The following is a 22,067-nucleotide window of genomic DNA, read 5'->3' on the forward strand; positions in this document are numbered from 1 at the left end:
GTAGAACATGGTACTAGTGTGGGCAGAGTCCTTTCATGGCGTGTATTAGATGAGCAAATGTGGTATAAGCACCTTGCCTTAAAAAAACAGTCTAGAAGCTTGTGCGTCTCCAGGTCTGTAAAGAGATTGCATGTGGTAAAATTACTAGTTTTTTACTAAACTGTTAGTATTCTAAATTCTCACAGACTCCTGTTCTTTTGATTCAAAAAAGTGGCCAGTAGAATTTTAATGTAATTTTGGAGGGCATTTTGGTGCTCTAAAGGAAGGATTCGAGGTGAAGAATTTACTTTCAGGGTGTTCTTTCTCCACTCAGTAATGCTCAGACACCTCCCACCTTGTTACTAGGGCCCTTTACATAAGCAAACAACTATATCACGGCGACACCCGTCACATGTGCCCACACGTAGAGGCTCCTTTCTCAGACGCTTCCTGCCTTGGTGGAGAAGTCTAACCCGGTCTGCTCCTGGTCCGCTGATCAGCATAGGGGATCCAGTCAGGAGAACAAGCTGGTTCTGAGCACTCCTGTGTCCGCTGAGGTGCCAGCTGACAAGGGTACTCTCCTCTCACTCCAGCTCCAGGATTTGCTTTCTGTATCCTAGCTGAGCTCCTTGCTGGTTCTCCTCTATAATTTTGGATCGACAAGCTTGGAAATCTCCAAACTGGGAAATGCCCTATGTAAGGAGTAAGGAACATTTTCGTTGTCAGGGGTTACTTACCCACAGAAGTACTACATTGGGAGATACACATTCAATTAACAAAGAAAATTATATCTTTGTTGGAAGGGAATATAGCATAATGATTGGCACGTGGACTCTGGATTCAGGCTGCCTATGTCTGATCGCGGATCTACTACTTACTGCCCATGTCAGGGGAGTTACCTACTATCTCTGTGCTTCAGTTCCCTCACCTGTCAAGTGGGGTTAGTAATAGTCTCCACCTCACAAGGTTGTGGTTAGGATTAAAGAAACAATCTTTGCAAATGTTTAGCATAGTACCTGGCCCTAGGGTGACCAACTCTCCTGGTTTTCCTGGGACTGTTCTGGTTTTAGCACTGAAAGTCACACACCGTAGGAAGCCCCTCTGTTTTGGGCAAGCTGGACCGGTTGGTCACCCAACCTGGCACACAATAAGGGCCTCCCTATTCTTAGTCATGCCTCAAACATTTATTGAGCAGCTCTTATCTCCAAGTATTATACTTGGGGCTAGAGTGAACAAGATGAGTATGTTAAGAGGCAGGGAAGAACAGATGTGTAAACTACGCATCTGTTATATATACAACACATGACTCTAAAGCAGGGTGCTGCCATTTTGGCTGCACATTAGAATCACCTGGGAGCTTTAAAAATATCCAATGTCCAGTCTGTCCCTCAGACCAACTACATCAGATCTTCAGGGGCTGAGAACTGGGCATCTGTGGTTTGCGAATCTCCCCAGGTGATTCCAACGTGCAGGTGATTCCAATGTGTTTGAGTCTGCTGTGCTGAGGGGAAGGAACTGGTTCCCTTTTAAACAATCATGCTGGGGCATATAATTGCCAAGTGAGTCTTATTCCTTTAGAATAATTGCCTTAGGAGCTAGACCCTTGTTCCAAAGAGACATCTATCACTCAAAACATTTGTGGACCTTCTTTTGGGACTCTTCTTTCAGAGTCAGAGGCACATTCTTTTAACTCTTCTTTGGGTGTGCAATTTAATGTTTGAAATCCCACACTGATCACACAGAGCCAAAGCTGGTGAGGGAGATGACTGATCAATGGAGATGGGTAATACCGCTTAGTGTTAACAACCACCACACCAATGGCAATGGCCGTAAAAATAACGACACTAATACCTCTACATCAGCTGTCTCTTTAAAAAACTTCTGAGAAGGACTTCCAAAGATGTTTTGCAAAATATCTTCCCAAACAGACTTCCGAGGCTGCTTGAAAGGAAAGAACATTCATTTGCTGGTGTGTTTTCATGTGTCTGTTGGAGATCTGGTATCCATCCCTCAGAGTGACAGGGTGCGTGTGCATTGATCAGCTGTTGTTGTTTTTAAATTTATAGCTGCATTTTTCTTTCTTAGCACTTGTATCTGCTGGCTGTGAGAATATTGCTACCCTTAGCTGGGTTTTCCAAATTCACATCTGTTAATTTGACATGCAGATGAATCTTTGCGAGAGACTACTTTGAAAGGAACTGCTCACAGCAGTATGGAAAACCAAACGTTATTGCAATTTTGATGTATTTCTCTTCTTGTCAAGAAACCCATCAGGACTAAAGCAGAATCACGGATTTATTGCTGAAGGGACTCTTACTGGGCATCAATTCATGTGTTTTGTTTCTTAGTTTGGTGTGTGTCAATGTCTGTGTTTAAAAATTTTAGGTACCCTGTGTGGTAAATGAATTTAATTCTGGTTGCTTCACTTTTAGATCCTATATGAATTTCTAAAATGCAGACCCTGCTACATTCCTCTGTGAATGCAAGTTTCTGTCCTGATTAGATTGCAGGTTAAGCTCACACCGATCTTGTCTTTGAGGAGGAAAAAGAAAGTGACTGTCTCATTAAGCCCTTGCGTCTGACAGATGCTGGGTGAAGTCAGGCTGCTTGGATTGAGATTCTTTCTTCATGTTCAAGTCAAGTTTTACTTCTTCCTTTAGTTCTTAACTCTAAGCTGTATCAGCATATTCCTAGCTGAGCTCTCACACTTCACAGTAATTGGCTAAATCATCATACTCAGATTCAAGGGTTTTTTACAACTCTTAAAATTGGAGACTAATTTTCTCCCTTGAATGAAAGGAAGGCTCCATGCTTGTAGCAGAATTCTCTTGATCAGTCTTCCTGACCTTAAGGAATGATGCCATGACATACAGTCTTCTTAGCCACATCAAGGCCAAGGTAATTCAGGGGTTTCTGAGTCAAAACAATTGATCCCTATGAGCTCCAGCTCGATGGAGACCATTAGGGTTTTTAGCTGGCTGGCAACCAGATTCTGTGAACAGTTGGGAGAGGCTTCTTGAAGACACCCTCCCACTGCGTGCTGTCCTGCATGACAACTAGAAAAGGCAAGGCTTTCCAAATAGCCCAAAAATACAGCAGAAATGAGGAAAGAAGGGCCTCTGTCTTGCTTGCACCGTGTCTGTTTTCTCTTCAATAGCTGGAGAGAAGAGCGATGTCAGTCATTAAATCTCCCAGGGGCATGTAGATGTCCTAAGACGTGTAATTAGTTCAGCTTGACCCTGTTCTAGTTAATCTGACTCGTTCACGTGATTCAGGCTTTCATAGAGCAGAAAAGGTCATGGAGTCAGCAAAAAGTGATGTAAAAGCTAGGATTTTAAGATAATACATGCACCTTGACCTCAAAGACCTACAGCCTCAGGACAATTTCAAAAATGAGTAATAAGACATATGCATTGGGTGCCAACTTTAACCCCTACTTGGGAAGCAATTCACACACCCCCTGTAGAAGGTGGTGCTTGAGCCAAGGGCAAATGAGAATTAGTTACTTGGAAAAAAGAGGAATGGGAAGTGAGGATCTTCTGGGCAAAGGACACAGACCATACAAAGGCACAGAAGGATGGAACTGTGAGAAACAGCTGTAGACTGCATGTGTGTATGGCTGGGTGCAGGAAGTGGAAGATGAGAATAGAGAGGTCCATGTGAACGAGTTTTGACTGTGATCAACCACTGCAGGGTCTAAGCAAGAGAACAACATAATATCAATATGACTCTTTTGTGGCTGTGGAGAACAGAATGCAGTGAGACAGACTCAAGGCCAGGTGCTCCATGCTCCCGAGAGTGATTACAACAGCCCAGGTGAGAAGCAATAGGCCTGAAGTGAAGCAGTGGTGGTGAGAATGGAGAGAGGAGAATGGATTTGAGAGAGATTTGGGAGGGAGAATCAGCAGGATTGACTGAATATGGGAGATGAGGAAAGAGGAGAGTCTAGTATAATTCTCCATCTTGCATTTTGGACAAAGAGATGGAAGGTGGTACTATTCGCTGTTCACTGAGATGGAGGCCACCGAATGGGAAGAACTGAAAGATCACAAGGTCAAGTTGGACATGTTCAAGTGCAGGTGTGTCATCACTCATTGTATATACAACTATGCCACTGAGGTTAACGTTTACCAATGACTAGCTTCCCAAAAATCAATTTGAGTCACTTATTCCTCTCTCTCTTTCTCCGCTCATGTCTGAGTCAGGCCTGAATCAATCATTTGTCCGAGATCACATGCATGAGCAGCATATCTTCATTTCTCTTAATTATAGTTTTATTCATCCAGACTTTCCAGGCATTTCTCCTTTAGATTAAAATACTTTTGCATTATTATTTCAATTTCAGAGACTTACTACATGCTTTTCCCTCCTATTACTTCCTTGTTCTTATGCTATATTGTTCCTGCGGGTTTTGGAGAACTGCTTCGAGTTTATTAGGCACATTAATCAGGTCTATGAATATCCTGACAATTTACACTGGAGTTTTGAAATGGAAAGAGGGTTACTCACCCTCATGTCTAAAGGTTCCTTTCACTCCTTAGGCCAAATTAACTTTTATGTGTGCTCAGCTACAGGAAATGACTGTCCACAAATTTAAACTATAAACAAAAATTATGCCACAGGGTAGATGAAGTTTGGAATAGATTTGACAAATGATTACCTCTAACAAATATTGGAGGAACCAATACTGATTTAAGGATATTCATATGTGCTGAGGAAAGAGCGATTAGAAAGATCATTTATTATCTTCTATGTAACCCCCCAAACACTCTAATAGCTCATATCTTACCTAAGAAGTCATTCCTGAATTATATTCCGTTAATAAATTAAACAGAATGTAGGCTTTTAGAATTTGTCTGATAGACCTTGTACTAACACCAAAAGGCTAAGTTCACTTTCCAGGTTCACTCTAGTTAAGAGAAAAGTAGAATTTACACACTCCAACAGTTAGTCTTTGGAAATGAAGAATAAGCAGGGCCATTCATGCCTGGCAGTCTTTCCTGCTGGACCACTTGCCATGAGGGTGTTATATTTCTTTCCTTCTAGTTCTTTTCTCATTGCTCTCATAGACGAGAAAGGTTCTTGCCTATATAGACAAAGGGCCTTCTTCAACTCTGAGAACTCCAACCTCATCTTCTGTTCAGAAACACTTGGGAGCTGTAGAACAGAGAAGATGTACAATGAGGTTCAGCCTCATTCTCTTAAGACGTAAATGCACAACCAGAGCACATGAGCCAAAAGCTATTTAGATGGAACAAGCAGGAATCAAACATAGCAAGCATCAAAGTTAATCTGACACTAATTTAATGGTATGCATAACTGTTATTGTGTTGCATGGCAATTAGGCTTAAGTGGTGAGCAGTTCAGGTAAATGACTTTAATTAGGATTTCTTTCCATCCGCCAAGTCAAATATTTCCAAAGACAACTGAGAGAAGAGGCAGTTCAAGAAAAGGGGCTTGTATGTCATCCTCTTCCTTTTTCCTTCCTCTCCATACCCCACGCACCAACCAACCAACCAACCAACCAGCACACACACATGCACACATACACACTAGGTCGAAGGAAATGACCAATTCTCTAGTCACTCATTTCCTCTCAACTTTCTGCTTTATGTGAACCCTGTGATGCCCTATTCTGATTGTAGAGGAACATAGTACTCACCCTTCAGTCATGGTCTCCCCACTATCTAGCCCTCCAAGCACACAGAAACAAGAAAACCTGAGATTGATGATGGGGAGAAAGGATAAAGGGACGTTAAAGGAGGAAAATGAGAGCCTCCTTAAACATGTGGGTTCTGAGAGCTCCTGACCAAAGAAAAGTTATCTGCCCATGTGGGTTCCTTTTGGTGTAGAGTTCTTATGTTGGAGGAGGAGCTCTGCCAGGAATGCAAGTCTGGAGGGGTGGCACTGTAAAGTAGGTTAACACTGGTAAGGATCAGGAGCAGTGGTTGCATGCCATAAGCATCGATGAGAAGAGGGTGAGGACGTAAAGCTAGATATAGTACCTGTAGAAGTCAAGTGCAGAAAGAGAGGTCGTCCCAGGATGCAGGAGGACATCACAGATAGCTTGGAGGAGGGACTTCAGAGGATGGGAAGCCTGGATTGGGGTACATAGTGAAGGAAAGCCACAGCAACAGTGTAGGACCTTGTTGAGAGCTTTGTGCTCAGTCTCCAAGGCCACTATTAGTGGATCTCAAACTTGGAGGTGCTGTTGCTTGCAGGTGATGTGGGCCATCAGTGTGAGCCTCACCACAGACAAGGACACAAACCTGTCACGTTGGAACCACGCGGGGAATTGGAAAATGCTATTGCCTGGGTCCCACCCCCCAAAATTCTGATTTAATTGGACTGGGGAGCATCCTGGACATGGAGATCTTTTAAAACTTCCAAGAGATTGTAATATGCAGCCAAGATTGAGAAGCATTGCCCTAGAGGAAGCAATGGAAGATTGGGTCAGGGTTGGACTTCTAAGTGCTGGCTCTCTCACTTGAAGACCACCTACTGCTAGTAGCTCCTGGCAGGAGCTTTAGCTGTACAGCATCCATAGTAACATGACAAGACCCTTTTGTGTCAAGTGGTTTGGAAGCCAACAAGTGAAAGCAGAGTCTAAACTCTTATGCTCACCCCACTCCACTCTACCCTGAGAGTCTTTTCTTTCCAGGCTTTGGTGAGAGTCACTGCTCTTTGCTAAATTATGAAGCATTTAAAGATGTGAACTGGTGTTACTTTGGTGATTCTAGGCAATGGGCCCCTGTGTGCTATACTCACAAGGGAACTCATTGTGTTTTGCAGGTTTGATAGCACGAACCCTCATCAAATGCTGGATGCCAGGCACATTGAGATCCAGCAGATGGAATCTACCATGGCCTCCATTTCTGAGTCCGCTGGTTTGTTTGAGGTCAACGTTCCAGACTACAAGCAGCTGAGGCAGTGCAGGAAGGAGGTGTGCCAACTGAAGGAGCTCTGGGACACAATTGGGATGGTGACCTCCAGTATCCATGCCTGGGAGGCCACTGTGTGGAGAGATATCAATGTGGAGGCCATGGACTTGGAATGCAAACGGTTTGCCAGGCACATCCGGAACCTCGACAAGGAGGTCAGGGCCTGGGATGCGTTCACAGGCCTGGAAAGCACTGTGTTGAACACTCTGACCTCCCTGAGGGCAGTGTCTGAGCTGCAGAATCCGGCCATCCGAGAGCGGCACTGGAGGCAGCTGATGCAGGCCACAGGCGTGAGCTTCACTATGGATGAGGGCACCACCCTGGCACAGCTCCTGCAGCTCCAGCTGCACCACTTTGAGGATGAGGTCCGGGGTATTGTGGACAAAGCTGTGAAAGAGATGGGTATGGAGAAGGTCTTAAAGGAGCTGCAGACCACCTGGGCCAGCATGGAATTCCAGTATGAGCCCCACCAGCGGACCAATGTCCCCCTGCTGCGGTCAGACGAGGACCTCATTGAGGTTCTGGAGGATAACCAAGTCCAGCTTCAGAACCTCATGATGTCCAAGTACATCGCTTTCTTCCTAGAGGAAGTGTCGGGCTGGCAGAAGAAACTGTCCACAGCTGACGCCGTCATCTCTATCTGGTTTGACGTGCAGCGCACATGGTCTCATCTGGAAAGTATATTCATTGGATCTGAAGATATCCGGGCTCAGCTGCCCCAGGTACCTGCTGAGGAAATCCTGCTCTCTCTCTGTTTCCTTATCCGAGTCAAAGGAAGAGCACCCAGTCCCTGCATCCTCTAGAACTTTCCCTCCGCTGCTTGCCTGCCTTGGCTTCACTCAAGGGCACCTCCAACAAACGTTGACCTTACAAGCCACCAAAAGTCAGGCAGAGGAAAAGAGAGCGAGTGAAATGCACACCAATTAGTTTGTCCCTGCATGCGTAGGAAAAAGAAAGGAGAACCTGGTTTAGAAAAAATATATACACAAGAAAGGAGATCAAAAATATTAGCTACTGCAGTTTGAGATGAGCTGCTTGTGGGTTGCTCCGCAGATAATTACAATGCAGGTATCGATCAGAAGTGAGCATTGTTTCCAGGCAAACTCCAGTGCCTTCTCAGCAGCGAGCCCCTCTGTAAAGCTCTGGCCTGTGCCAGCATGCTAAATACCAGTCTTCAGCTAAATGCTAAACAATGAATTTCTCTGAGATACGCCTTCTTCTCCTTACTACCTTTCCTGTGGTTGATCGCCCCTTCTAATTTGTCCTAATTAGTGTGCCATTAACTCTCCCCCCTCTCAGTGGACTCTCATTCATTACAAGAGAATTTTTTTTTTTTTGCAGGCTTCTTCTGTATTCCTTCAGCGCAGCAAGTTCTTGCTTACAAATCAGTTTCATTCCAAAATGTCACATGTTGTCCAGACCTTATTTAAAAGTTAAAACGCATTCCATCAAAACATTACGGTTTTCCAGCTCATCCCATAAAAGCATATTTAATGTAATAATGCAGATTATTTGCAATGAAAAATAACAGAAAACAATCCTGTTATAGCTGTTGTAATTAAGCCAAATTGAATAAGCCAGATTTTATTGATCTTTAGTGCAAGTGATTGAAGAAGAGCGGGTTTAATGAGGAGGGGCGAGGACCTAGATGGCAACTTTGGTAGAGACGTTAAAGGAGGCGTTTGAGAGCTTTCAGTTAAACATAATAAAGAACTGGAATCATTAACTTCCCGACAGTGCCACAGGGTTGTGTATAAATGTGAACGCCTTTATTGTCTTTGCATTAACAATATGAGGACAGAGACAGTTCTGAAATATAGTAAAATCAGTCGTAATCTTACCCCCTAACTAGTCACTGTTTTCCTTCATTATGAATATTTCCCAACTTTCATTGACATATATACTTATTTTTACATAATTGCTATCCATGCAATTACAATTTTCTATTTAGCTCCTTTCATTCGAACATTTATGCTAATTTACTCTATCCTGCCCTCTTGTTTTTAAATCTTCTTGGAAAAGAGGCATGAGTTGCAGAAGTCTGAAGTGAACTGGGGCCGCGGCCTGAGCTTGAGTCCTAACTCGCCCACTTGCAGCTGTGGGACCTTGGGCAAGTTACTTAACCTCTCAGTGCCTTGGTTTCTTCATATGTAAACTGGGACTAACACTGGTACCTACTTCAGGGAGTTAATTAAAACAGCACACATAGCACATACCATTATGATTGTTGTTGTACAGTAATACCGCAAGCTCTTACCAGGTGTCAGGTATTGGACTAAAGGCCTTTATTGTTGTCTCAATCATTTCAACAACACCGTGAGGGGGTGTGTATTTGGGAAAATGATAATATCTAGTTAATCTTGACATTGTAGTAGTCCCTTTGCCGAGGGAAAACCTACACTGGTTATATGAGCTTTTGCAGGGACCTGGAAAAAACATCGGATCCACTATCTACCAGACCTAGGAATTACGTGTTTTATGCAACAGTTCTCCAAGTGTGGTCTGATGACCCCTGGTGTGTGTGTGTGTTGGGGTGGGGGGTTACCTAAGACCGTTTAAGGGGATCTTCAAGGTCAAAACTATCTTAATAATAGCACTGAAATGGTTTTTGACTTTTTTACTCTCATTCTTCCATGAGGGTACGGTGGAGTTTTCCAGAGGCCACATGACATGTGACATCACAACAGATTCGATGCAGAAGCAAGAAGAGAATCTGGTCATCTTCTAAGTCAGACATTAAAGAGATTAGAAAAAATAAATGGAAACAATGCCACTTTTTTCTCTAAGTTATTTTGTTTTGGAAAATGTGGTTAGATAAAAACATGTTATGTTAACATAATGGGCTTATTATTGTTACTTTTTAAATAAATTAGTAAATATTTTTTTAAATTCCTCTACTTTATCATCCAACACAGGACAGGTTGATAGGTGTAATATTACCTACATAAACAGAAGCTCTTTGGACTCTTCAATCATTTTCAAAAACATAAAGCGGTTTTAAGACCAAAATGTTTGAGACCACTATTTCAAACTAAAGGGATTTCCTTCTGAGACTAATCTCTGTGTTAGACAACCTAGGACCAGGTTTCTGCTTCTGACTTGCTATGTGAGAGGAGCTGCTTGGAATTGAGGGGAGTGATAGTTAATTGTTTCCTACATTTTTATTTGCAGGATTCTAAAAGATTTGAAGGCATTGACCTTGACTTTAAAGAGCTGACTTACAATGCTCAGAAAACTCCAAATGTAGTGGAAGCCACCAACAAACCAGGTCTTTATGAGAAACTGGAAGATATTCAGAGCAGGTGATGGTCTGCTTGCTGCCCCATTTGAAACGGAGGAGGCCATATTTTCTTTTCCTCCTCTGTCTCGGAGATCCTTACTTTGTTTAGCTGCCTGAGTGAGCGATATGTGTGTCTGTGTGTGCCTTGATTTGCCTGTGGGTTTGAGTAATATGAGGTATTATTAGAGGTGTTTATTCTGATGGACACGTATCAGTATATATATTTGCAAATACTCATGAATGTTCTGTGCACTGACTTCTGCACATATTCCATTTGTTGCATAAGTTTGCATTTAGGTGATGTCTAAGTACCTGTGAGTCTAGGCGAACTTAATGAGGAAATTCTGTGTCTGTGCCCTCAGGTTGTACCTGTGTGAGAAGGCCTTGGCGGAGTACCTGGATACCAAAAGGCTTGCCTTCCCTAGGTTTTACTTTCTCTCTTCTTCTGATCTATTAGACATCCTTTCTAACGGCACAGCTCCACAACAGGTAAGCTGAAGGAGCACTTGTAGAAACATCTGGAAGGACTGAGGAGCTCCCACCAGAAGAGTTTCAGGTTTCCTACTATGCCTCCTCTCTCTGGCAGCATTTGTATTTGAGTCCCATGTTGCCACCAGCATCATCACTAACCTCAGAGCTTCTTCATTCCCACCGTTACTGCTTCTCAGAATGCCCTCCAGCCCACCAGTGGCTAATACACCCTAAATTAGAATTGAAGAAGCTTTGAGGATGGCAGAGGTGGAAGGGGCTAAGCCTTCACAGAGAATGCCTTTGATCTGACTCTGAAGAGAAATCCAATAAATAGCAGTCAAAAGTTATAGCTAAGGGAGCAGCCCCTTGGTCTGGTGGTTAAGTTTGGTGTGCTCCTCTTCAGCAGCCCAGGTTCAGTTCCCAGGCACAGACCTATACCACTCATCCATGGCCATGCAGTGGTGGTGACCCACGGAGAAAATAGAGGAAGATTGGCACAGTTGTTAGCTCAGGGTGAATCTTCCTCAGGAAAAAAAAAAAAAAGTTACAGCTAAAATTTCTATAGAGAGATATGATGGAAGTTGTATTAACTGGAGGTTGGGATAGTTTAGTGGAAAGAGTGTATATGAGGAGACCAAAAGTTTGGTTTCTAGCCCCTGGTTCTAGCCACTTATTAGCCACTTAGTTTGGGCATATCTCTTCTTTGCAGCAAACTTTCCTCATCTGTAAAATAGAAGAAGTGCACTGTGTTACAAGATGTTTTAATATTAAAGTAACTAATTGAAGCACTATTGATATTTGGAGCTTATAGTTAGTATTTCTCAAATTTGAGAGTGTGTCAGAATCACCTGGAAGGCTCGTTAAAATGCAGATTCCTAGACCCCACTCCCAGAGTTTTTGATTCAGTAAGTATGGGTGGGACTGGAGAATTTGCATTTCTAAGGATTTCCCAAGTGATGCTGCCAGTCCAGGGACCACACTTTGAGAACCACTGCTATAGACCATAGAGTCTGAGTCTGAAAATGACTGATAGGAGGGAGAGATGACGCGATACTGTATGCTCCTTTAGCTCTCCTCCCTTCTCACCCTAAGAGTTCAAGATTTGTTTGTAGTTCTCTCATTTTCCTTTAGACTCAAGATATATAGTTGAAACACTGTGTTCAGAAGTTACTTGCATGAGTTCTTTTCCTCCTTCAGTATGATTTTGTTATTCATTCAGAGTCTAGTTGGGCTCATTTATTTCTTTTTGCTCTCAGTTTTAGGGTTTTCTCCATCCTTGTTGATTTGATTGTTTGCACATGCAGAATTCTAAAAGTCAAACTATGCAGAAAGATATGTGAGAAGTGTCCCTCCTTCCCTAGTCCTTTCATGTTGTCCCCACCTCCCCTCCACCCTTGGAGGTAACCAGTTCCATTAGTTTTTGGTTTATCTTTCTTGTATTTATCTTTGCAAAAATAAGCAGATGTACACTGACGTTTGTACATGTACATTTCCTTATTTCCCCTTCTTTCTTACACAGAAGCTAGCATGCTTTTTTTTTTTTTTTTTTTTTTTACTTAGTTATATATCCTGGAAATTGTTCCATATCAATGCAAAGAAATATTCCTTCATTTTTTTACATCTGGTAAATGCTCCATGGACTAATATATCACAGTTTGGTCATAGGTCGTTTATAATATTTTGCAATTAGAAATAATGTGGCATTGAATAACTTTGGACTTGTATTGTTGGAGGTCTACCTTCCAGGTAAATTCCTAGAAGTGAGATTGCTGGGACAAGGGGTGAGTGATGTGCGGCCTGGTTGGATATTGCCTCATTTCCTCCCCTAGGAGTTGTATCCTTTTGCATCACCACCAGCAATGGAGGAGAGCTTCTCCAACGGAGCCAAAAGATGGCACCCATGCATAAGTTTTCCATCTTTGTCATTAACTTTCTAACTTACTAAAATTATGTTTTTGGTTTGTTAGTAAAACGCAAGTACTAAAGAGAGGTTATCTTGATAGTTATACTCTTTTTTTTTTTTCTATAGATAGAAATATTTCCAAAATAGCCCAGGCATGGTGGAGCTGAAATATCTATCACATTAGCATTCTGTTTTCTGACTATATGTTCATTAATTCTATGTCTGGGAGAAGTTAAAGATCATTGCCAGAGCTTTTTTTATCTTTATATATAATATACTTATTCTTAAATATTTATTTTCACTTATTTCTCACTTGGTTTGAGTAAATCTTTTTTTTTTTTTAAGATTTTATTGTTTTCCTTTTACCCCCAAAGCCCCCCCGGTACATAGTTGTATATTCTTCATTGTGGGTCCTTCTAGTTGTGGCATGTGGGACGCTGCCTCAGCGTGGTTTGATGAGCAGTGCCGTGTCCGCGCCCAGGATTCGAACCAACGAAACACTGGGCCGCCTGCAGCGGAGTGCACGAACTTAACCACTCTGCCACAGGGCCAGCCCCAGTTTGAGTAAATCTTTAGTTTCCCCCACTCCCTGCCTCCAGAGATGAAGCATGTTAGAATAATTCTCAATTCCTTCTTTGTTTGTGACTATCTTTAGTTTTCATGTGTGATAGATTGAATGGCCAGGTTTGGAATTCAGGGGTCACAGCAATTTCCCCTTGTATACCTACAGATATAGCTCTGCTGATTCTGTTACAGAGAAATCCTCTGAGGTCTGCCTGCCTTTTTTTTCCTTTTTTCTTTTTTTTTTTTTTTTTACCTAATGTCTTTCTATCTGGATCTATCTATCTATTCATATCTAAAAAATTTGTATATGTTTAGATACTTGCTTTATTTTGTTGATTTTTCCAACACATGTTGAGGTGTTTTCCTATCTGAAATCCAGGACTTTCATTATCTTAAAAATGTTTTCTTTCAGCATGCTTTTAAGTAATATTTCTATTCCATTTATCTGGATAACTTTTTCCTTTAGGTTCATCATATTTCCATAAGTTGAGATTCTGTTCTCTCTGTGCTATACACATTACCTTCATATACTCATACATAGTTTCATATATTCATACATATTTTTATCTCTTAGTCCTCTTCCTTGGTGTTCTTTAATAGTTTCTCAAGTTTATCTACCATATTTACTTAGCTTGTGTTAATCAGCCCTTTATTATTGATAATGTTGTTATAAACTCTGTTGTATCATTTGTTGGCTTCCTTACTTTATTTCTCTACTTCCACCAACTCATCTTTCACCTCATATTTTATAGATTTCATATTTCTTTCATTTAATTGAAAGCAATACAAGGTGATGTTTTTCATAATTATTTCCATTTCCTTTATTAAACTTTTTATACATATATACACACACACTCTTACTCTGTCTCTTGAGTCCCGTTTTCTCCTTCTTTTAAGTTGCAGGATAATTTCATGGGTCCCATGTTGGTTGTTGTTTTTGGTTTTTTCTTTTATCCACTATTTGTTCTTAGATTAAGAAAGGTCCATCCCATCAAGATATTTGTCCCAAGTCACTGTGGGTAAGATCTCCTCTAGTGCTTTCACAGTTTACCTAAATACTCAAAATTTTTCCTTTCATCTCATAAGCTAGTGAGCTGGTTGTTGTAAATTTAGGATTGCAACTCAGGCTACCAGCAGCCTGAAGCCAATTGTATCTCAAAAAATGCTACCAGAGGACAGCTTTCTGTTTCTTGTTCCTTTTTCAGCCTGCCATTTCCTTCACCTCAGCACCACGGGTGGCTCTGTGTGACATCCCTCCTAGAACGGCTACCCAGGGCATCCCTGAAGGGCCCCTGTATCGTGAGATCCCGTGCTAGGGAGAAGCCCTGGCACACCCAGGCTTTCTGCTTGGTGTGAGCATGTTTTCCCTTGCTTTGGACCCTCTAGAAGTGGTTCCAACAACTAAGTGACTTCTTCCACAGGCCACTGTCACCACTGCCCTTGACCCTCTGCATTCCTCTGCGGACTATCCTGTGCTCATCTCCTGCTGCATAGTCATATTTTCTTAGAAAGAAAGTGTATGAATTATCGGTCATTTTTTTCTCTAATCTGTTCCCACCTCTAGTAGATCAAGCAGGAATCAATCAAACGTTTGTGGTTTCACTGGTTTGTAGCTAGAGCGTGATTCCTACTAGTTTTATGTTCCTATGGCGTCTTCTATTAGATTCAGTTGATTCCCATCCTCATATCACCGTCACTCCCACCAGCTTCCTTCTAAATGTCTGCTATCCAGCACCCTAATGGATGTCACATGCTAGACCTCTAAACAATACTAATAAGAAACTTCCTGGACATGTTATCCAATCCTTTGCATGGTTTCCCTCCATAGGTTCAACGTCATCTTTCCAAACTCTTTGACAATATGGCCAAGATGCAATTCCAGCTAGACACCAGTGAGAAACCAACCAAGATAAGTCTTGGCATGTACAGCAAAGAAGAAGAATATGTGGCCTTCAGTGAGCCCTGTGACTGCAGTGGGCAGGTAACATCAAAGATTTTTCCCTCCTTACACCTTTTTCTCTCAAGTGTCTGCATTCAAATATGGTCAGCAGCAACCTTCAAGATGGCCTTTTTGACCTCGGGCCAGAACTGCTGTCCATGCTCTGGGACTGCCAGCCTCCCTTGACTTGAACTGACATTGAGACAGCTCCTAGTGCCTGCTTTCCTCTCTCTGGGAAGGACATGTGTCAATATTCCTATCTCTTCCTTAACCAAAGACCTGTGCAGAGAAAAATAAAATGCACATAAATAACTTCTTGAGTCAACGAGAAGTGGATTCTAAAATGATTAGCAGCACCAGGAGACTTTAACGTGACAACCCCTGGAGCACCCCACAGGGGAATCTGGAACACTGACATCTTCCCTGGGAGAAAATGCCCTTTGAAATCAACCACTTTGCTGAGATGTCACTTATCTGTACAAATACACCTCAAGTCACTTCTTCCCACAGCTCTACCTCTTGGAGAGCCAACTATACTCTGCTCCAAGTACTCCTTCCTCCAGATCTCCAGTGTACCATTCAAGAAACACAAAACATGGGATGATTCTCTACTTAAATCTCCTTCTCATCCGTTAGCATCACCACTAAAGTATATGGCCTTCTTTGTCCATTATCTTAAATGATCCAACAAAGTATTGTCCCTGGGTGTTCTAATCTAGTCCAAAGTAACACCTGGGGAAAAGATCTCTTACAGGGTTCTACCTTCATCCACACGTATCTTGGAAAAGAATTCTAGTACCAGAAAACAATCAGATGTTCTCAGTTTTGTGAGAGGACCCTGGGGTTTGATTCGGAATACGTTCTTTTTGTAGACCCAGAATTTAGTTGGAAAACATAATCCTGGCTTCATCTCTATATTCAGTGCGGACAAGGTCATGAGAATCCACTGACTTATTTACACCTAGCTCAACCCAGATTAAGATTTCTTTGTATGAACTCTGAATGGCAGCCCCCCATCCCCTTAACCTGCTCCTCTATCCTGCATGTTCCAAATGGGCATATCATCCTGTTGTTCATTAACCCTAGTTCTCATTTATCACCATCTTGGGTTATGCAAATGAAATGTCTCCCTGTGCCTTCTGGAAGCCATTTGAGTTGTACACCATGCCTGGGCTCCATTTTATTCACTTTTTCAGGCTGAGTGGAATAAAATGTGTAGTACTGATCATAGCTTCTTAGCAACCCATTGTCTAACGCAGAGTTTTTCTTTCAGGTAGAAATATGGCTGAACCGCGTGCTTGCTCACATGAAGGCCACTGTGAGGCATGAGATGACAGAAGGTGTCACTGCCTATGAAGAAAAGCCAAGGGAGCAGTGGCTCTTTGACTATCCAGCTCAGGTATTCCCCTAACTGGGACCTTTGTGGGCCCCCTTGCCCTCTTCCTCAGTGACCTCCTTCAGCCTTCTGGGGCTGCCCAACGTCAAACTCACTGTGTGCCTCACAATCAGAAGAGGCTGGTCTGTGAGGGGTCAGCAAGAGGGGGATTGTCAGCCATGACCTAACTCAACCATTGCCTTGAGGAATCAGAGGTGGTCTATTTTTACTCTCATTGGCTACAGTAGGGAGAAAATGTAAGCAATTCAACTCATTGAGCCAGCCAGCTTTGTATGTGCCAAGCTCTATGCTGAGTACAGGAGACACCAGCAGGGAACAAAACAAGGTAGCCCTGCCCTGTTGGAGTTTACAGACTGGTGCGGAAGTCAGTCACTTACAAATGAGACCTGGTGCAATAACAAAGGAGGGTGAGGGTACTCTGGGAACATATAGCTAGTTAGTGGGGTCTGGGGATCACCTCCTTGAGGATATGATGTTGAAGCTGAGATTTGAAATAAGAGTTAACAAGTCAAAGATGGAGGGAAAGAGCAAACAAGCATGGAGAAGAGTATAGGCAAAAGCTCAGAAGCCCGGAAGAGTCCGATGTGTTCTAAGAACTGAGAGGAACTGAGTGGTTGAAGCAAGAGTAAGGGGAGGAGGAGGCAGCAAGATGCAGCAGATGGATTCTGGAAAGGAAGCCAGTTCTTACAGGCCATGTCAGGGAGTCTGACTTGATTCTAAAATATATATGAGTCCTTTACAGGATTCTCAGGAGGGAAATAAGAGAGAGGAAAGAACTAATGAGAATGTTTTAAATGCCTCTGGCTGCAATACACCACGCCTCCCTTCCCCTATTAGTGGCATCCCACTAGTGTTGGTGTATTTGGGGGTAGCAGATATCTGATGGCAACTGAAGCCATAAAGCAGGTAAGATTGCCCTTGGAAAGTATCCAGGCTGAGATGAGGGTATAGAGCAAACCCTTGAGCATCGTTCGATGGCTGAGTGGGCAAGGAGGAGCTGGGAAAGCAGAATGAGAAAAGGTACCTTTTAGATGGAAGGAAAACCAGACAGTGATAGTCATGGAAACCAAAAAAGAGACTGTTGATAGCAGGTTAGAGGTCAAAAATGCCACACGCTTCTAAGAGATCAAGCAAAATAAAGAGGCTGAGGAATGCCCGTGAACTCGGTGAGGCCATTTCAGTGGAGTGGTAGAGAAGACGCCATATTGCAGGGAGTTGAGAGGGAGACGAAGTTGGGAAAATGTTGACAGTGAGTGTAGACAGACAGTGAGAAGAGAAATAAGTCAGTACTGCAGGAGGGAAGAGGTTTTTCTTTTTTCAACAGTACAGTTGGCACATCACATTCAAACCATTCCAATAAGATCACATTCCTGGAGGAACTTCTTTAACAAAATCCAATATGTCTAAATCCAAAGGCAAAAACTGATAAATTAGGGGAATGGTACTTTTTACTACAACAGGACTCTCTATTTCACAAAGGGAATAATTGCCAACAGGATTCCTTGTTTACCTGAATCAGAATTTTGAGGCAAGAAAATTTGTTGCCTATTGCTATTGTGACAGATATCTTCTAGAACAGTGTCTCCCAAACTAAATGATACTACAGACGATCAATGTATCTAAATTCTCTACCATGAATGATCAAAATTATGCATTTCCATATTAAGTTTCCCAACAAACAGAAGAAATGTTCATTTGAATCAATTTTTCCATCTATTGTGAATCTCTGAAAAACACAAATCATGTTGACTATATTGAATTTTGGTGTAATTCACCTTGACCTTCAAGACTAGGCCTTTCAAGGTTGTAGGTTTTAAGAAGTAAAAAATGTAGTGAAAATATTGTGGACAAGAAAAAATATGCCACAAATGATCAGCAGTAGCTCACCAAACTAGAATACTCAGACCATAAGATGTTCCAGAAGAACAGATCAAAGGCTGAGTGTCATGGAGATGCTTAATCGACTTATTGTTATGCTCCCAAGCACAGCAAAGCTGCTGTGCCTGTGTAGTAAAAACAGAATGATCAGTGTAGCAATTTCTGAAAGTCACTGACATTGACTGAGTAACCAAATAACACATTTCTTCTAACCAAATAACACATTTTTCAAGAACAGAAAGTAATTCTCCCTCTTGTGTTGTAACCACTTCCCATGTCCCAGGACACAGAGGCATATATGCCTCACTTACGTTGTTGGTAGAAGAGGAAGGGAGGAGGCTTACGTCACCCGCACAATTACGTTCTGCGCCCTTGCTGTGTGAGGAGTGGGCTGGTTTTGGAAACAGTCTTGGTAATGGCTTTACTAAGTGACTCTTGGCGCCACAGGTGGCCCTGACCTGCACTCAGATCTGGTGGACCACAGAGGTGGGCATTGCATTTGCCAGACTGGAGGAAGGCTATGAGAATGCCCTGAAGGATTATTACAAGAAGCAAGTGGCCCAGCTCAGGACCCTCATCACCATGCTGATTGGCCAGCTCTCCAAGGGGGATCGGCAGAAGATCATGACCATATGCACCATTGATGTGCATGCCCGGGATGTGGTGGCCAAAATGATTGCTCAGAAGGTGGGTCCCAAACATCCAGGATTGTCCTTCTTTGTGAGCAGCTACACCACAAATAATGAGGTTAGGGAGAAGTTCACATACAACCAAGACATGGGGACCCCAGGCTCTGCACTGGCCAGAGAGCTGGGGGAAGATCATGGTGGCTGCTCCCAACTTTTAAGATCCCCTGCAAAACGGTGTAATCAGGGCAGCCCATGCTTTTCATGCTGTGGTGGGCTCAGCGAGCTGGGCTCTTGACTGGTGGACAATATTCAAGTTATCTAGAGCCCTGTGTGTCCTGAGGCCAAGGGGCCATCTGCTACCTGTTGAACACTGTGATTCACCCACCTACTCTGCCTCTCTTTTTTTTAGGTAGACAATGCCCAGGCCTTCCTATGGCTGTCACAGCTGCGGCATCGTTGGGATGATGAGGCCAAACACTGCTTTGCCAACATTTGTGATGCCCAGTTCCTATATTCCTATGAGTACCTGGGAAATACACCTCGCCTGGTGATCACACCTTTGACTGACAGGTGAGCGCTGCTGTCAGCCACTGACAAGAACCCTACTGTTGTCAGGCTCAGGCCATCCAATGGCCATCCAGGGTCAAGGCCACTGCCACTTTCTATTTGTCCACAGCTGCAGGAGGAGGGCCTGACTTAACACAACAGATGTAAAATAAAACTGAAAGGATGTAGGGCACAGCTCTTCTCAGAATGAACCCCAGAGCGAGTCAATGAGCTGTGACTTTTTAAGGAATTACTAGGCTGTCATACACACCTAGATTCTAACACCAGCCGTAACACATACCAGCTGTTTGACCATGAGCAACTTGACCTAGGTCTTGGTTTCTTCATCTGTGAAATGGAGGTAGTAACTCACTTCACATGAGTTTTGTAAGGATAAAAGACGGTAATGGTTGTAAAAAGTTTGGTGTATAAAAAGTGCTCAGAAAATGATCCCAATTACTTGTTTCTTATCGATAAGTTGACGCTTTTATTCAGCACCTCTCACTCTGGGAATGCAAAGATAAAAGCAAGATCACCCCTACCATTAAGGAGCTTACGATTTTTTAGGGAGCCATATTTTCTGCCATTCATATTAATTCACTCATGAATGAATTCATACCAGACACTGAACTAGTCACTGGGAATACAAAGATGACTAAAACATTTCCTGCCCTTGAACTCCAATTCTAGTAAGGGAAATAAGACATATGTAGATGAAAGATTTAAATAACATAAGGGCAAAAAGTGCAAGGCCATAGTATAAAATAGGGCCACAGCCATAGGCTACAAATTTCTAAGCAAGTGACTCACAGTAAGCCCTCTGAGCACAGATGGCCCCCCCCCCCCACCCCCCTCACGGTGAGAAGAAGACTGGGAACATTTCAGGGAAAAGATGGTATCTGACCTGGACCTTAAAGAAAGTGTAGGATTCCAATAGGATTTCAGCACATTGTAGGATGGCTGTCCATGAAATTGTAGAGAAATCTGCACACATGTCACTTTTTCTATTGAGAGGATCTATAGCATTCATTAATTGTTAAAGTGGTCTAGTTTTCCCAAAAGTTAAAGAACTTCTGATAAGCATTCTGAAAAATGGAATTTTTGCAAAGGCGTGGGAATGGGCAAACTCAAGACATGTTCCTAGGAGGGGGAGTGGAGTCTTGACTTTAGGGGAGGCAGTGGTCCTACGGCTAGGAAGATGGGCAAGTGTTAGACTAGAAAGTATAAAGTGTATATTCATTTTTTATTCAGTAAGTCATGATAAACTATTGAAAATTTTCCATCAGAAGAGTAAAACGATGAAAACTGTATTTTATGAAGATTTATCTGACAGCAGAACACGGGCAAAGGAGGGAAAAGACAGGGGAGTAAGGGCATGGTCCATGTGAGAAATGATATTTTAATTCTGCTGAGATTTCTCTAAGTTCTGCTCAGAGCTGGTGCCCTTTCCCCTTGTAATTCCATTGAACACTAAATCTCTTCTTCTCTAGAAAGAATTGCATATCTGAATGACTGGCTCACCCTAAATAAGTGACTCGTAGGTAATGAAGAGATTATCATAAGTTGTGAAGGTTAAAATGGACAAATCTGTGCCACCTTTTGCTTAATTTTCTCTCTGCCTATTTTAAGTGCTTGTATTTTGGTTAAATCCTAAGATATATTTCCAAATAATGCTTAGCTAAATTGTAGTCGCTATGCTCATGGAATGAATAGGGACATGGGAAATCCAAAGTAGTTGAAAATCCCAATATCATCCGTAGAGTAAGCCCTCATGGTTCATCTCCCCCCGTGCTTTCCATTTCTTTCATTCATTTTCCTGCCCAGTCTGGAAAGACGTTCCAGCCAGAGTCCCACATAAACCACTCCTTGTTTACTCTTATATCTCTCTTTTTTTCTGGGAGCCTGTAGAGGTCATGTCACTATTTCCAGTCTCTCCCCACTGCACTTAGACTAAAATCTGAATTCCTCATGGGACCTAGTAATTCCTGCCAGCCACCCTGATGCCTCACTCCCTGCCTTCCAGCCACATTGGCCTCTCTTCTGTTCCTTGATCCCTTTAAGTGCATTCTAACTTACAGCCTTTTGCATATGTGGTTCTCTTTGCCTGGAATGCCCTTCTCCATGCTCTCTGTTCCCTTGTCCCCTTCTCATCCTTTCATTCCACTCTGAGTTCTGAAGACAACCTCTCCCACCTCACACACACACACACACAGCTATAACCCTGATGGATCCCTCTGTTTATCTTTTCCCTAACATTTCCCAGATTCTGAAATGATCTTCCTTGCTCGCTTATTGTCTGCATTCCCCTTTGGAATGTACCCTGTTTGTGATCCTTTGCCTGTCTTGTTTGTTGCCATATCACCAGCGCCTGGTGGATTTTGAATTAATATCTGTCAAATGAATGAATGGTGGTTGAATATTGAAGACCCAGATCATAAGAACAGACATAATCAAGAAGTGGAGGTTTGCTCGGGGGAGGGGTCTACCCAGGATTCTGTGTCTTGGCTCCCAAAGAAGGAGCAGCTACTCTGTCTTCTGCTT

The 22,067-nt window shown here is 42.6% G+C and overlaps 1 protein-coding gene across 10 annotated transcripts in view; it reads left to right on the forward strand.

The window, feature by feature from the left end:
* Positions 1-22,067, forward strand: part of DNAH9 (dynein axonemal heavy chain 9) — a 313,704-nt gene that overhangs the window by 67,894 nt on the left and 223,743 nt on the right. For 9 of the 10 annotated variants that reach the window (XR_011523200.1, XR_011523198.1, XR_011523197.1 and 6 more), the window contains exons 20-26: positions 6,772-7,642; positions 10,092-10,222; positions 10,563-10,689; positions 14,967-15,119; positions 16,351-16,476; positions 18,799-19,038; positions 19,390-19,550. Coding sequence is in view for 6 of the 10 variants with exons in the window: in XM_070561099.1 (XP_070417200.1) it covers positions 6,772-7,642; positions 10,092-10,222; positions 10,563-10,689; positions 14,967-15,119; positions 16,351-16,476; positions 18,799-19,038; positions 19,390-19,550 (1,809 nt within the window). In the remaining 4 variants the exon portion in view is untranslated. The remainder of the gene's footprint in view (positions 1-6,771; positions 7,643-10,091; positions 10,223-10,562; positions 10,690-14,966; positions 15,120-16,350; positions 16,477-18,798; positions 19,039-19,389; positions 19,551-22,067) is intronic. The other variant, XM_070561096.1, reaches the window with a different exon arrangement.

Source organism: Equus przewalskii, chromosome 10 (genome assembly GCF_037783145.1).
Source record: "Equus przewalskii isolate Varuska chromosome 10, EquPr2, whole genome shotgun sequence".
Lineage (NCBI taxonomy): Eukaryota > Metazoa > Chordata > Mammalia > Perissodactyla > Equidae > Equus > Equus przewalskii.